This window comes from Gopherus evgoodei, chromosome 2 (genome assembly GCF_007399415.2).
Source record: "Gopherus evgoodei ecotype Sinaloan lineage chromosome 2, rGopEvg1_v1.p, whole genome shotgun sequence".
NCBI lineage: Eukaryota > Metazoa > Chordata > Testudines > Testudinidae > Gopherus > Gopherus evgoodei.
The window spans coordinates 19,157,014-19,171,553 of record NC_044323.1 but is presented as its reverse complement, the minus strand read 5'-3'; the positions used below and the strand labels follow the sequence as shown (position 1 = coordinate 19,171,553).

Here is a 14,540-nt window from a genome sequence, read left to right as displayed (position 1 = left end):
TACCAGATTCAAGTCCCACAGAGGGATGCGGTCCCTGATATGTGGGTAGAGGCGCTGCAGGCCCTTAAGGAATCTGGCCGTGACATCCTGAGCAAAAACCGACCTGCCTTTGAACAGTGGGTGGAAGGCTGAGATGGCTGCTAGATGGTCTTTGATCAATGAGAGGGACAAGCCCTGAAGCTTGAGGTAGTCCAGAATAAGCTGCAGTGAAACCCACCCAGGATGAACACCCTTGTCTTCAATCCAGCAGGTGAACTGTTTCCACTTGGCCAGGTAGGTTGCTCTGGTGGAGGGCTTCCTTCTTTCCAACAGAACACGCTGAAGCTCAGCCGAGCACTACCGCTCCTGCATGTTTAGCCACGCAGCAGCCAAGCCGTCAGATGCAACACCCTCAGGTTGGGGTGCAGAAGACTGCCATGGTTCTGGGACAACAGGTTCAACCTGAGCACTGGCTGGAACAGGGTCACCACCGTGAGGTGCAGCAGAGTGCTGAACCAGTGTTGGCGCAGCCACACCAGCATTATGAGGATGACCTTTGCCCTGTCCTGTTTAATCTTGGTGAGGACCCTGGGTAGCAACAGCACCGGAGGGAAAGCATACATCAGCGTCCCCGACCATGGGAGCAGAAAATCATCTGACAGGGATCCTCTGTCAATGCCCCCAATCGAGCAGAAGACATGGCACTTCCTGTTCTGCCAGGATGCAAACAGGTTCACCAGGGGGGTTTCCCACTTGCGGAAGATGGAAATGCCCACCTTCGGATGAAGGGACCACTCGTGGCGAGATGAGAACATCCTGCTGAGGCAATCTGCCAAAGCATTCTTGATCCCTAGAAGGTGAGCAGCTACAAGATGGATGTCGTGCTGCAGACAGAAATCCCAGAGAGGGCAGATGTCTAGATAGCAGCTCATATCAAGCGGAGTGCCCATGGGGTCGGTCCTGGTGCCAGTTCTGTTCAACATCTTTATTAATGATCTGGATGATGGGATAGATTGCACCCTCAGCAAATTTGCGGATGACACTAATCTGGGGGGAGAGATAGATATGCTGGAGTGTAGAGATAGGGTGACCTAGACAAATTGGAGGATTAGGCCAAAAGAAATCTGGTGAGGTTCAACAAGGACAAGTGCAGAGTCCTGCACTCAGGAAGAAAGAATCCCATGCATCACTACAGGCTGGGGACTGACTGGCTAAGCAGCAGTTCTGCAGAAAAGGACCTGGGAATTACAGTGGATGAGAAACAGGTGTGCCTTTGTTGCCAAGAAGGCTAACGGCATAATGGGCTGCATTAGTAGGAGCACTGCCAGCAGATCGAGGGAAGTGACTATTCCCCTCTATTCAGCACTGGTGAGACCGTATCTGGAGTACTGCATCCGGTTTTGGGCCCCCCACTAAGGAAAGGATGTGAACAAATTGGAGAGAGTCCAGTGCATGGCAACGAAAATTTTCAGGGAGCTAGGCACATGACTTACGGGGAGAGGCTGAGGGAACTGGGATTGTTTAGTCTGAAGAAGAGAAGAGTGAGGGAGGAAGCGGGTTTGTTGCAAAGAGGATGGAGCTCGGCTGTTCTCAGTGGTGGCAGATGACAGAATAATGAGTAATGGTCTTAAGTTGCAGTGGAGGTGGTCTTGATTGGATATTAGGAAACTATTTCACTAGGAGGGTGGTGAAGCACTGGAATGGGTTACCTAGGGAGATGGTGGAATCTCCATCCTGAGAGATTTTTAAGGCCCGGCTTGACAAAGCCCTGGCTGGGATGATTTAGTTGGTGTTGGTCCTGCTTTGAGCAGGGGGTTGGACTAGATGACCTCCTGAGGGCTCTTCCACACTAATCTTCTATGATTCTATGATCTGGCTCCGCCCTGCCTGTTGATACAGAAGGTGTAGCCATGTTGTCAGTCAGAACCTGGAGCACTCTGTTTTGTATACAAGGTGGAAAGGCTTGGCAGGCTAGCTGAACCATTGATATTGATATGCAGGGAATGACTGCGACTGGACTGACAACCTTGAGAGTGTTGAGAGAGCCCTGGTGGGCTCCCCAGCCCAGGTCCGAGGCATTGGAGCCAAGGGTCACTGATGAGGCCAGTGCCGTAAAGGGAACCTTTCCAACATCGATGTGGGATCCTGCCACCAGATGAGGGACGACAGTATGCTGTCCAGGATCCACACCACCCAGTCCATGCTGTACTGGTTGGGAACATAGACCAATGTTAGCCACTCCTGAAGAGGTCTGAAGTAGAGTCGTGCGTGCCTGACCACATACGAACATGCTGCCATGGGGCCCAACAGCCTCAGGCACGTGTGGGCAGTGGTGAGCAGGTGGGCCCATGGTCTCACGATGAGATCCACCATGGCCTGGAACTGAGTCTCGGGAAGGAAGGCCCTGGCCCGAGGGGAGTCAAGGACCACTCCAATGAATTCCATGCGTTGTACTGGTGTTAAGGCTGACTTTTTCTCGTTTATGATCAACCTCAGGTCACAACAGGTGGAACATACCAGGTCGACATGTCTCCACAGCTGAGCCAGAGACCAGCCCCCTTATTAATCAGTCGTTGAGGTATGGGTACATTTGGACTCCCCGACGTCTCAGATAAGCGGTCACTGGCGCTATACACTTCGTAAATACTCTCAGAGCCTATGAGAGACCAAAGGGCATTGCCATGAACTGGAAATGGCACTGGCCCAATATGAAGCGGAGGAAGCACTGGTGCCCCACGAGAATGGAAATATGGACGTATGCGTCCTTTAAAATTAAGGGTGGTATACCAGTCTCCCAGATCCAGGGATGAGACGACGGAGGCCAAGGAGATCATGAGAAACTTCAACTTCTTGAGAGACTTGTTGAGGCGACGCAGGTCTAGGATGGGTCTGAGGCCCTCTTTTGCTTCAGAATCAGGAAGTAGCAGGAGTAGAATCCTCTGCTTTCCATGTTTCGAGGGACCTTTTCCACTGCCCCCAGGTGCAGGAGATTTTTGATCTCCTGAACGAGGAGCTGATCATGAGAAGAGTCCCTGAAGAGGAATGGGGAAGGAGGATTGGAGGGGTTGTCAGTTACAAACTGCAGGGTATAGCCCAAAGAAACCGTACCTAGCACCCAGCATTCCAAGGTGACACAGGACCAGGCCGACTGGAAGGGGTGGAGGTGGTTGACGAAAGGGAGGGTTGGATCCAGTACACTGTCGCCGTCCGTGAGCTCACCCTCAAAATGACTGTTTCTGGCCTCCCTGACTTCTGGAAGGGTCAGGTTAGGAAGCCAGGTTGGAAGAGGACGGGTAGCATCTCTTAGGCCCTTTGTCCATCTCCATTCTCCTATAGGAACCAGACCTGGGAACCCCCAAAACCTAGACTGCATTGGAGGTGGCGGCAGAGAACAGATTGGCTTCCTGGCTGCTGAGGGGTGTGCAAACCCAGGGATCAGAGGGTGGCTCGTGAGTCCTTGAGCCCATGGAGCCTAGAGTCAGTTAGTTCAAAAGAGAGCCCAGAACCCCCAAATGGCAGGCCCTGGATTGTGGTCTGCATCTCTTGGGACAGCCGAGAAGCCTGCAACCAGGAGCTACATCTCATGGCCACTGCCGATGCAACCACCCTGGCAGCCAAGTCCATTGCGTCCCACATGTGGAGGACTCCCTGGGCCACCGCCGTGCCTTCGCTCACTAACGTGGTCAACTCTTGAACATGCTACTGTGGACTTATTCAGAGTGTCCCACAGGTTAAATGTATAAGGTCCTAGCAGGGCCTGGTGGTTCAAGGCCCGAAACTGTAAACTGGCCATCAAATAAACTTTCCTGCTGTATAAGTCAAGTCTTTTGGCCTCCTTATTTTTCAGTGTTCCTCTGGGGTAGCCCTGCCTGTCCCTTTCGTTCACTGTGGACACGACCAATGATGCCACGGGGGTATGAGTATACAGATACTTGAAGCCCTTTGAAGAGACATAGTATTTATTTTCCGCTTTCTTTATTCCATCAGCAGAATAGATGAGGGAGCTTGCCACACAATTTGGCTATATTGAGTATCCCTGGGTGGACAGACAATGCAATTTTTGTCTGTGTGGTGGCTGAGATGACATTGAAGAGGTTGTCTGCCTCCTCAGAGACCTCCTCAATCTGCAGGCCAAGATTTTCAGCCACCTGGTGCTCCTTAAAACTGTCCAGGAGACTGCTGGTATGGGAGGGTCTGGCCACTGCCTCATCCAGGGATGACGAGTTACGATTGTATCACCTGAGGGATGGTGTCATTCCCTCCCTTGTCGGGGTAGGGCTCCCTTGGTGTCAGAGTACGGTGCACGGGCTCTGCTTCTGTTTCAGTGCCGTGTTCCGATTGTAGCATCAGCAGTACCTCAGCTGGTTTGTCTGATGCGGCCAGGGAGGGCTGGGGGGTACTGGACCGGCATCACCAGCACCCTCCACAGGTTCCAGTACAGTCAATGGGGGGGCCCAGGCTCCTGCTGCGTCAGCACCGCAGCCAGTAACGCCTCGATCTCCCGCATCAGAGGAGAGTTGTCCCATCTCGGTAACAGGCTAAAATCATGGTCTAACTCTGACCACTATCCCTCTGGTGACCACAGCGGGGCCATTGAGGCCTGGGTCTGCCTACTGACCCTGGTAGGCGATTGACAGGGGGACTGGGAGAAACACTGCCTGCCAGAGGAAGGTACCAGGATGAGCAGGAAAGACGCCGAGATCCCAACAAGCCCTCTAGGACAGAGACTGATGACAATAAGACCTTCTGGGAGAGGGTGTTCAGTGCATAGGCGACCTATGGCCAGACAGTCATCAGTACTGGCAGTACGGGGAGTGGCGCCACGAGTCTGGAGTCCCTCGCCTAGTAGGAAGGGATCTCGATGGAGATCTAGGTAGTCTGGCCAGTAAGCTAGATTGCGCTGCCGGGTCCTGAGGTTGCAGCGATAGGGATTTGTGCCTGTGCTCTGGGGACCTGCTGTGCTCCGCCAGTCTATCCTGCAGCACACCAGTGGCTTTCCCCTTTGGTGCCGCAAGGTGAGCCGTACAGGTCACCTGGCATGGCAAGTGTGGAGCCAGTCGGCCTTGCTCCTTAGCCGCTGGGACAGCTTCGGGGACCTGAAGGCCCCATCACTGGCTGGGAACCCCTGCCGCTGCCCAGGGTGGAGGGTGCGTCCTGGCGAGGCTGGTGGGTCCGACCTTCACAGTATCCCCATAAAGTCCCACTGCCTGACACAGGTCCTTCGACCGAAGACCCTCTCTCCTTCAGTGCCGAGGGGCTTCTTTTCTTCAGCCTTTTCTTCTGACCAGGTGAAATGGAATGGTGCCGGGTCAACTCCGATGCCGGCGGTACGCTGCGCGCCAAAGCCAAAGTGCTGGGTATAGGTGCCACAGTAGAGGGTTCCAACACCGGGCGAAGAGCAGCCTGCATCAATAACGTCCTCAAATGGATTTCCTGCTCCTTCTGGGTCCTAGGGTGAAAGTTCTTACAGATGCGGCACCTGTCTTTTCTATAGCCTTCTTCCAGAGGCTTAAGAGAGTTATCATGCGAATCGCTGATTGGCATCGGCCTGCTGCATGACACACACAGCTTGAATCCGGGGGAGCGGAGCATGCCCCATCTGGAGCAAAGTTCCAACTGGGACTCTACTGACTACTTAACACTATCTATGAAACTATGTACAACAACAACTAAACCAGTCAATGGATAATCGCTGCTGCTCTTGCAAAGCAAAACAAGGCGCTCCAACTAACCATCACAGACAGTAAGAAGAAACAGAGGGCACAGGGCTGGTGGCATCTGATATACTACTGCATGGGAGCGCCACTCCAGGGGGGGCACCACAGTCAGCCCTACAGATAGCGCAAAGGCAGAAATCTCTGATAACTGTGCACTTGGGTGTGCACACAAATAAATGGAATCAACATGAACAAGCACTCAAAGAAGTATGTATAATTTCTCCAAGGGGAGAATATAATATTTTCAAGTGGGAAGATTTGATGGCTATGTTTCTTAACAAATCAGTGTTATCAGATACAATCCCTATAAGGTCCCCTTTAAAATACAAAATTAAACTAGGAAAATAAACTATTATTTCTTTTTCTACTAAAGTAAATCATTCTTATACGTCTTCCTGCTTAAATTAATTTTAACAGGTCACTTTTTTCAATAATTTTATTTTGCTTGAAGATGGAAAAATCTGAAAGTATATTAAATTTTTAAAAAAGTGTCTTGATCTCAGCAAAATTTAATGTAGAAAGCTATTTTGTGACCCTTTCATAAGCAGTTTCTATAAATGTTTCTCTGTGGAATCCAACATTTACCACCCATCTCTTCCCCTCTAAGAAAGATTAAAAATAAAGGAAGTGTTTATTCAGATAACGTTTTATGTAGCAACACATTTTTTTTAATATAATTTGTGTCTTAGGATTGTGTTGCTGCTCTTGTACTTTTAAGAATTCTTGGTTATTATTTGTATTCTTGTAGTGCCTAGAAGCCCCAGTCATGGACCTGGACCTCACTGTACTATGCGCTGTACAAATATAGGATTATATTTCGGATTCCATTTTAAAAAAATAATGACTAAAAATGGCCTACCTCAGAAATTTAGATTCAGATTTCCATTTGTATGTGTGTGCATATATGTATATGCAATACAGAAATGCTTGTACATAAACACCTACTAATCAGAGTCACCTTTCTTTACAATAATCAAGGTCTACACCTCCCTCAGAGTTCCATTCTTTTCCACTGTAAATCACATTGCCTTTTGCAGCCAACTGCATAATGTGCTATTAAACAACTAACTTGCCTACCCCCATAAAGTGCATTGTAAGCAAACTACAGTACACCTGGGAATGGAAATTTTTATACTTACCGTTTGTCTATACAGAACAGCAATATACACTACGGGAGCATGATTTCTAAAGCACACTAACTTGTTACACATTAATTAATCTGTATAGACCCTGCTGGTGCACACAAAAGGTTTCCTAATATGCTTTAATGTAATATTATTTGAATTAGCATCATGTTAAAAGACACTACGGAGCCTTTATTATCTTCAGGCACCTAAATATCTTTAAAAATCTGATCCCAATTGACCACAAAGGTCCTAAATAAAAAATTCATTTTCAATGTTTTTGTGCACTTCACAATAAAGAAATATTTTAAAAAAAAATTACAGTAAAATTTGAATTATTTGGTTCTAACAACCAAAATAAGCTGTCTTCGTGGTAACCACTTTTAAAATGTTTCACTGTATCAGCGGTAAATGAAATGAGCGGGATACAATGAAAGTGTTTTCCTCAATTTTAACTAGGGAGTTTCTATAAGAAGATTTTATTCAAATGAACTCTTAACGCTTACAGGTATGGTCATCATCTTACTGATTTCTTCCTCCTCATCTTCAGAATCACTGGTTGCATCTTGACAATTTGCACCAGTAGCAGACACAGGTAACTGAGAAAGAAATGTTTGGAGTACCCTTAAGTACACAAGTAGCCCTTCCTCTGAAAGGGATCCTACAGCAAATAAACAGAAATAAAAGAAAGTGAGCCCATCATACTCTACTATCGCTGAATAGAACAGTGTTCAACAGATATCCCGTATCACACAACATGCCCAAAAGCTTACAATTAAAGTATGCCCTATATTGCAAAGAATTATATGAATCTTGGAGTGGGATGTAAGAAGAATACATCTAATGATCTTCATCTTTAAAATTGTCCATCACATTTGATTTCTTTTTCAGACTATGAAATATATTAAAATATACTATGGTGACATGTAACATGTCAATTGGAAGAACTATATTATACAGTACACAAAAATTAATTTTAACTGAATAGATTATATATTTTTCATACCTAAATATGTTTCACCAACTGTCAAAACAAAGTAAAAGAGCCATGGAGCTCTATCACTTTTTCTTGAACGCCTGCTTTCTGTTGATAATGCATTCAGGAAGAGTTCATAAGGAAAAAGTGTTTGCACATCTGCAAGTGCTGGAATGATGAAATGGAATATCTGATCTGTAAAAGGTGCTGCCAGAAACTCCTCTGTGAAGGCAGCAAAAATCTGTTGCCTGAAAGGGGAAGAAAAAAGGTTCTTTACTGAAAATGTAAACATAATTTTTCCACCAGCACATCCATGAAGTGATTGATCATCAACTTGCGAGTCTAAACACATTCTTTTATCCATCAAGGAAACTATGTATTGCTTCATTCCTTAATTCTATGCCACTATACTAAGCTTGTCAGATTACCCAAAAATTTAATCAGCCCTTCTCAAAATTATTTATTTGTATTTTTCTTTAATGCCTAATGCACCCACATAAAACTAGTCAAACTATTTCAAGATTATGAAAAAATTATAATTTAACTGAACAAGTGCTGTAAAGAATTTCAGAAAACCTACTTCAGTACATTATTGCCCTATCACATAATAAAACTTTTTTTTCTGTAATACTGTGCACTCCACAGCACATATAAAATCATAACTAAAAACTGTATGTACCCTATGTATCTCAGATAATAATGAGTTGATATACAAATATTGAAAGATCTCCTTTGTTTACCTTGCACCCTCTGGACAGGAGCTATATGTAAAGTGCAATGGTTTCAGAACATTCTCTAGCAGTATTTTTGCAATAGGAACTCGAGAGACATCAGAATATTCAATACTCGATGGAAGCTTGTTATTAATTAACAAATAAAGAGACCTGTAGTATCCTGAAACAAATAAAAATATATGCAACCATTTATTTCTTGAGTTGTAAAGAAAACTGCAATTTATAAATAGGAGCTCTTTACAATTCATAGCATAAAGTCCGTTTCAAACAATTAATAGATAAACTGTAAAAATGCAGCGAAAAGCTACACTCATAAAAGAAAATGGACAGGTCATCAACAGTTTTTTGGAAATGCAGTTTATTTTGTAAATTGCAGAGACAAATGAATGTACACAGAACTAGCCTCTTTCAAAAATAACCTGCTCCTGCTGAACTGGCTCTTTAAAGCAGTTGCCACCTAAACACAGTATACTAAATCTTCTATTTTTCTGAACAGGGGTTTTTTGGCCTTTTAGACACCACCTAGATCCAAAGCCTTCCAGAGTATCACATGACATCTTACACACATACCTGCTGTTGGAGGAGTGTCACAATTCTACAAATACTTCTGACCTCCACCAGTCTGGATTGAAAATTGTTCCTGAATCGTGGTTTTCTTACATAATAACATTATGTTCCGTTGACTATGCCACAAAGACGTGGGTGGGAGGTAACCTGAACAGCTTTCATGTCAATAAGGTTCAAAGACTATTTCATGATTCCATCCTATCCTTACTTCACTTTCTTGCTTAATGAAATTAAAAGTGTAGACCATCTGGAAATTCAGGTAGATTCACACATTTTCTAAAGATATTACAGTTCTCATATGCTTTTATCATCAATAATAAAAACCATCCTATTCAAATTACCTGCTCTAGTCAGTGAAAATCGGTCCATGACAACAAGAGATATCACAAAACCTGGAAATGTATATTTGAAGCTCACTTGTTAGACACTATAAAACATTTGTTCAACTTTAAGTAAGAGGGTATGGTTAAAATAGTGTGTCTTTTAATGGTATTTATTGTATTTCTCAAATGAAGCACTTCTTCTCAAGCGTACAATTGTAAATATGGATGTGCACTGAACTTGCCCTGTAGCTAACATTTCAGTTAAACTGATACTACTCAGTTTGATAAACGGCCCTTAGGTTACCTAGATTTCATACATACCTACAATTTACTAATACTAGGGCTAATGAAGGGGTATTTCAGCAGTAAAAATTATTTGTGTTTGAAAGTTCCAGAAATCAGTTTCTTATTTTTGTAAATTAAAATGCCTTTATACTGCCACACGCTTTTTCTTACTATAAGGCCATGTGTACACTAGGAAAAAGGTGCATTTTTAAACACAGTAGCTAATGCATATTAACACATATTGAGAGTCTAGTACTGACAAGGCAGCTGTACTTCTAACATCTATGACTTGATCGAGGTAAAACCTAGGGCTCCTCTAAATTTTACCCCTTACCAACTTATAAGTTATAATTAATGGTTACTTTATCTTACAGTTACTGTTGCTCTTAGAAATGTGTTGTCCATATATATTCCACGATCCATCCTCTTTTCCTGTTCTTATGAAGTCGCACAACTCATGGATTCCATATTGCAAAGGAATGGAGGGTCCCCTGTCCTTTTTCTTCCCAGGCGAGCGGCACAAGGACAGTCAGGGAACAGGCATGGCCCCAAGGAAGAGTGTTGGCCAAAGGAATCCAAACTCAAGTGCGCAAGGCGCATACACACCAACAGAAGAATATATATGGACAAGTACTTGAAGAACTACAGCTTGCCTAGTCTATATCACGATTTTAACACATTAGCTAATAAGTGTTAACATGAGTTAAAAATACACAAAAATCTTTTTCCTAGTGAAGACAAGGCCTAAAAGGCTGATATACTTTACCTATCCCTCCTCCAGAGGAACACTGCATAAAGTTTCATTTGTACTCTACTCCAAAGTCAGTATTTAAATCAATACACGCACGCATTTCAATACATGAGCACATTCACAGATAACCACTGTGTCCTTTACAGGTCTTTCCAGAAGCTATGAATAATTAAAAATAAACATTTAAAAATGATTTCTCTGTGTGATTTCAATGCTTTGAATTTCATTTTTAAATGTGAATATATTGTTTATCACTTGAAAACCCTGAAAACTGTTTTGTTCCCCTTTTTATGGTGCAATTTCTTTTCATTAAGCAGCTCTTGTGTTCCCTGAACCAAATCCCACTTGCCTTAATTCACTCAAGTTATTATCAACAACTTTGTATTACAGTAGTGCCTAGAGGTTTCAATGAAAAATCAGAGGCCCTTTGTGCTTGGACAACATTGCATAAAAAACTGTTAAGCTCTTTGGGGTAGGGGCTATAATGATAAGATGTAACAAGAGGTGGAAATAACAAATGGAAAGTACAGGGGATGCAATAGCTAAGGTAATAGTTATCAGAAACACAGGCTAGATGGATTGTGTGGAAAACAGTTTAAAATGATATAAACAAAGATCAAACAAGTGTTCTGTACAATAACTCAGGTCTCATCTATGGTTAAAAGGACAGCACAACTGCAGTTATCATGCAGTCTTACTATTTTTGCTTTTTGTACCATGATCAGACAGACAGCTGAATTTTATTGACTTAGATTTTTAACCTATCCAGACTTAAATTCTCATACATCAATTTTGAAAAGTGAATGTTATGTAGTAATGACAAGGTAACAACACTATATGGAGGTGACAGCTTCCAAAATACTTTTTACAAGAGTTAAACAAAGATACTAATTATGGTATTCTTAATAGCATACTATGAAAATTTGTAATAGCTTTAAGGCAATACAATTAATGTATTGCAATCTCACTCACACTGTATTATGCTCTGGTAAAAAGTAATTTCTGACTGTAGCAGTTCCTTCTAAATCAACAGTCCCAGCATTAGAGCAGGATTTAATCCACAATGTATGTTTTAAAACTTTAAAATATGGATCTATTCCAAGAAGTGACTGTAGAAATGACATCCTGGAGTTCTCCAGTTTTTTCCTATAAAAGGTTGTCAGGTCAAACACGATCAGTTAAGAAGAAAAAGTTTTTCCTTTCCCTTTGATATGAGTCTGGCAAACTCAACCCAGGATCAGAAAGCCAAACGGCCTTCTTTCCTTCTTGCACATCCCACAAGTAATAAAAGTTCCACAAGCCAAATTACACCCTCAGTGACACCTATGCAATCCATTTGCTTTCAACAGGTTTGCACAGGTGTAACTGCCTGGAACTTAGCAAACAGCTCTATTGATGATGGAACAAAGGAAACAGAACCTAGCTCACTATCTCTTTGCTGTGTTGGTGCTAACAGGATTAAAAATTAACAAACACTTTAACACCATTTAGCAGATAAAGGGAGATCATCTGTTGCACAAGAAGGTAACATTTTTACAAAGTCATTTTTCAGAGTAGAACTGTAGTTTGGGTTTTGGGGGGAGGTTATTTGCGCATATGTAAAACAGCAGTTAGAGAAATGAAGCATATTCACTATATAATATTAGCATATTACTAACTAAACAGTAAAACACATTGCACTAGCAACCTAGTAAAATATATAGTTTAGAAACACAATTCCAAAGAAATCAAGTACTGAGCTGTAACTTTTTGTTCACAAACATGTTCATTAAAACTATAGGTCAGTGCCTGCACTACTTAATGTTAACCATAATGTCTGTTGTCAAAATACAATGTGTTTCAGTAACATGGCCTTCAGCAGTTACACATTTGTTCAAAGTTTGTGTTTTTACCGCAACTTCTAATATTCCTGCTACTGACCTTTTTGAACCATGTAGTGCAAAATTTGTTCAAATACTGATGCCACATAGTTGGCATCTTGTAAAACAGGTAAATACGTATTCTCAGATGAAAATACCTCAAGCATTCTCATAGGAAGTGCAACATTCAGACTGTCATCGTTGCAGTTTTGCAGTAACCTGTAAATAAATTACATTCACAATTACTTAACATTAGAGGTTTTTCCCATTTAAGATTTATGCATACTTCTTAAAAATTGAGCTATGAAGATTTTCACATATTCCTTAAAAATAAACTTATTCATAATGAATTCTAAACATTCTCAGGACTTCAGTTGTCTTTGCAAGACAAGTGCTTCAACAACCCTGGAACACAGGAATTGCCAAACTAGATCAAACTCATGGTCCATCTAGTCTAATATCCTGTCTTTGGCAGTGGCCAGCACTAGATGATTCAGGGGAAGGCACAAGAAACCGTGCAACAAACGGATGTAGGATAAACTTGTCTCACACAAACATGTAATTTTAATTCCCAATACAGCTTAGCGTAAACCCTGAAGCATAAAGTTTTCTGTTCTTTCCTGAAGTATTTTTTTACATATTAACTATAACAAATCTCAATTTTCTTTTCCATACAAATATCCAATCCCTCTTTGCTAAATTCTTGGCTTCAATGACTTGCAAAGCTTAGTGGCCTGCTGCATTCACTAGATAGACACAATCATTATGAAACTCCTCAGGAGAGAAGTCCAGAGTATCTATTTGCCAACAGTTATGACATGAACACAGAAAATGAAGCCAGGTCTGGCAGGACTAAGCTGTGTGGGATTCTGGAGAGGCAGCTGAAGACAGTCAGATGTCTGACAAAAGCTCTGTTCTCAGCTATGGAACAAAGTGCCAGACATTCTACTCTCTATACTTCTTTGCTAAACTATTCAGCAAATACCTGCAACTATAAAAATGGTGAAGAATAAATATATGGCACCGCGGGGGGGGGGGGGGGGGGAGGGTGCGCATATGGGCAAGGAAAATTAGGAAGGGAAAGATTAAAAGGATAGCCCCAAAATGAAGGAAATAGAACCTCAGAACATGAATGAAGCCTATGGTCCACATAATCTAGCTTGCATTAAATAGTTTATTATATTATATACACACACTCCTATATTATAGTGAAAAAAATCAACAATGTATTGGGTCACTGCCAACTTGAAATCTAACCATTAAAAAAGCATTAAAGTAGTTTGTTACTATCCATGCCTCAGAGATCTCCAGCCAATTTTTATAATTTTATATTTTCCTATCCTTCTTTTGCTACGTAAAAAGCCAATTCAAACAGAGAGAAAATGACAGGCTATAAAGGAGAATCAACGACACTAAGAATACATAAAATACTGACAAATGCACAAAGTAAATAAACTAAAAATAAGAGAAAAACATTTCCAGTAATTTCTTTACTTTATAGTAATTTTAGGTGTCATTTCTAAAAACACTAGTTAAAAAAGGTCCAGAAAAAAAAAGGGACGATTTTAATTGACAGTGTAACTTTGAATCAAGAACAAAAACATGTCAAACGAACCTAATAGCTCTGACAGGGTAACAAGCATTGTGGATAGGGGGGAAGCGGTAGATCTGACTTTAGTAAAGCTTTTGATACTGTCTCCCATGACCTTCTCATAAACAAACTGGGGAAATGCAACCTAGATGGAACTACTATACCAATGATGCATAACTGGTTGGAAAACCCTTCCCAGAAAGTAGTTATCAATGGTTCACAGTCAAACTGGGTAGGGCATATCAAGTGAGGTCCCGCAGGGATCAGTTCTGGGTCCAGTTCTGTTCAAAATCTTGATCAATGACTTAGATAATGGCATAGAGGACACACTTACAACGTTTATGGACAATACCAAGCTAGGAGGGCTTGTAGGTACTTTGGAGGATAGGATTAAAATTCAAAATGATCTGAACAAACTGGAGAAATGGTCTGAAGTAAATAGGATGAAATTCAATAAGGACAAATGCAAACAAAGTACTCCTCTTAGGAAGAAACAATCAGTTGCACTTATACAAAATGACAAATGACTGCCTACAAAGGAGTACTGTGGAGAGGGATCTGGGGGTCGTAGTGGATCACAAACTAAAATTAACAATTTAACACTGTTTCAGAAAAGCGAACACCATTCTGGGAT

The 14,540-nt window shown here is 42.3% G+C and overlaps 1 protein-coding gene across 1 annotated transcript in view; it reads right to left on the bottom strand.

The window, feature by feature from the left end:
• Nucleotides 1–14,540, bottom strand: part of UBE3C (ubiquitin protein ligase E3C) — a 191,676-nt gene that overhangs the window by 149,623 nt on the left and 27,513 nt on the right. The window contains exons 6-9 of the mRNA XM_030550104.1: nt 12,377–12,534; nt 8,537–8,690; nt 7,827–8,044; nt 7,327–7,481 (exon numbers count right to left, since the gene is read on the bottom strand). Coding sequence (XP_030405964.1) covers nt 7,327–7,481; nt 7,827–8,044; nt 8,537–8,690; nt 12,377–12,534 — 685 coding nt within the window. The remainder of the gene's footprint in view (nt 1–7,326; nt 7,482–7,826; nt 8,045–8,536; nt 8,691–12,376; nt 12,535–14,540) is intronic.